A 398-nucleotide genomic window follows, 5' to 3' on the forward strand; every position below is an offset into this window, starting at 1 on the left:
CACCGATCCCCCAGTCCCGGCCCGTTACAGCCCCCCGAGACCGGTACCGATGGGCACAGCCGGCTCCGGTGGGGACGCATCCCTGCGGGTACCTTCGCAGCATCGTTCCCCTGCCCGGAGCTGGGTACCACCTAGGGTGGGCATGCACTGGTCCCCTCGGCCACCGGGAAAGCCCCCTGCCCGGAGCAAAGGACATCCCCGAAGCGAAAGGTTTTATCCGGGCGGACGGCAGAGCGGGTGCCTTCGCGGCGCAGCCAGATGTGCCGCGGGGTTAGTAAAACACATCCACTCACCTGGGTCTGACAGGAGAACATGAGGAGCTGGAAACATCTGCCGCGGGAGACAAAAAGAGAAAACAGGGTGGTTTGTTTTGGGTTTGTTGTTTTCTTCCCCGTCCC

The 398-nt window shown here is 63.1% G+C and overlaps 1 protein-coding gene across 1 annotated transcript in view; it reads right to left on the reverse strand.

The window, feature by feature from the left end:
- LOC104282926 (fibroblast growth factor 17) overlaps window positions 1-330 on the reverse strand; it is a gene marked incomplete at both ends in the record, with an annotated part of 3525 nt that extends 3195 nt beyond the window's left edge. Inside the window, one exon of the mRNA XM_009881059.1 lies at window positions 294-330. Within this exon, the coding sequence (XP_009879361.1) occupies window positions 294-330 (37 nt within the window). The remainder of the gene's footprint in view (window positions 1-293) is intronic.
- Window positions 331-398: the final 68 nt, after the last annotated feature.

Source organism: Charadrius vociferus, unplaced genomic scaffold (assembly GCF_000708025.1).
Source record: "Charadrius vociferus isolate BGI_N301 unplaced genomic scaffold, ASM70802v2 scaffold2543, whole genome shotgun sequence".
In the NCBI taxonomy this organism is placed as follows: Eukaryota; Metazoa; Chordata; class Aves; order Charadriiformes; family Charadriidae; genus Charadrius; species Charadrius vociferus.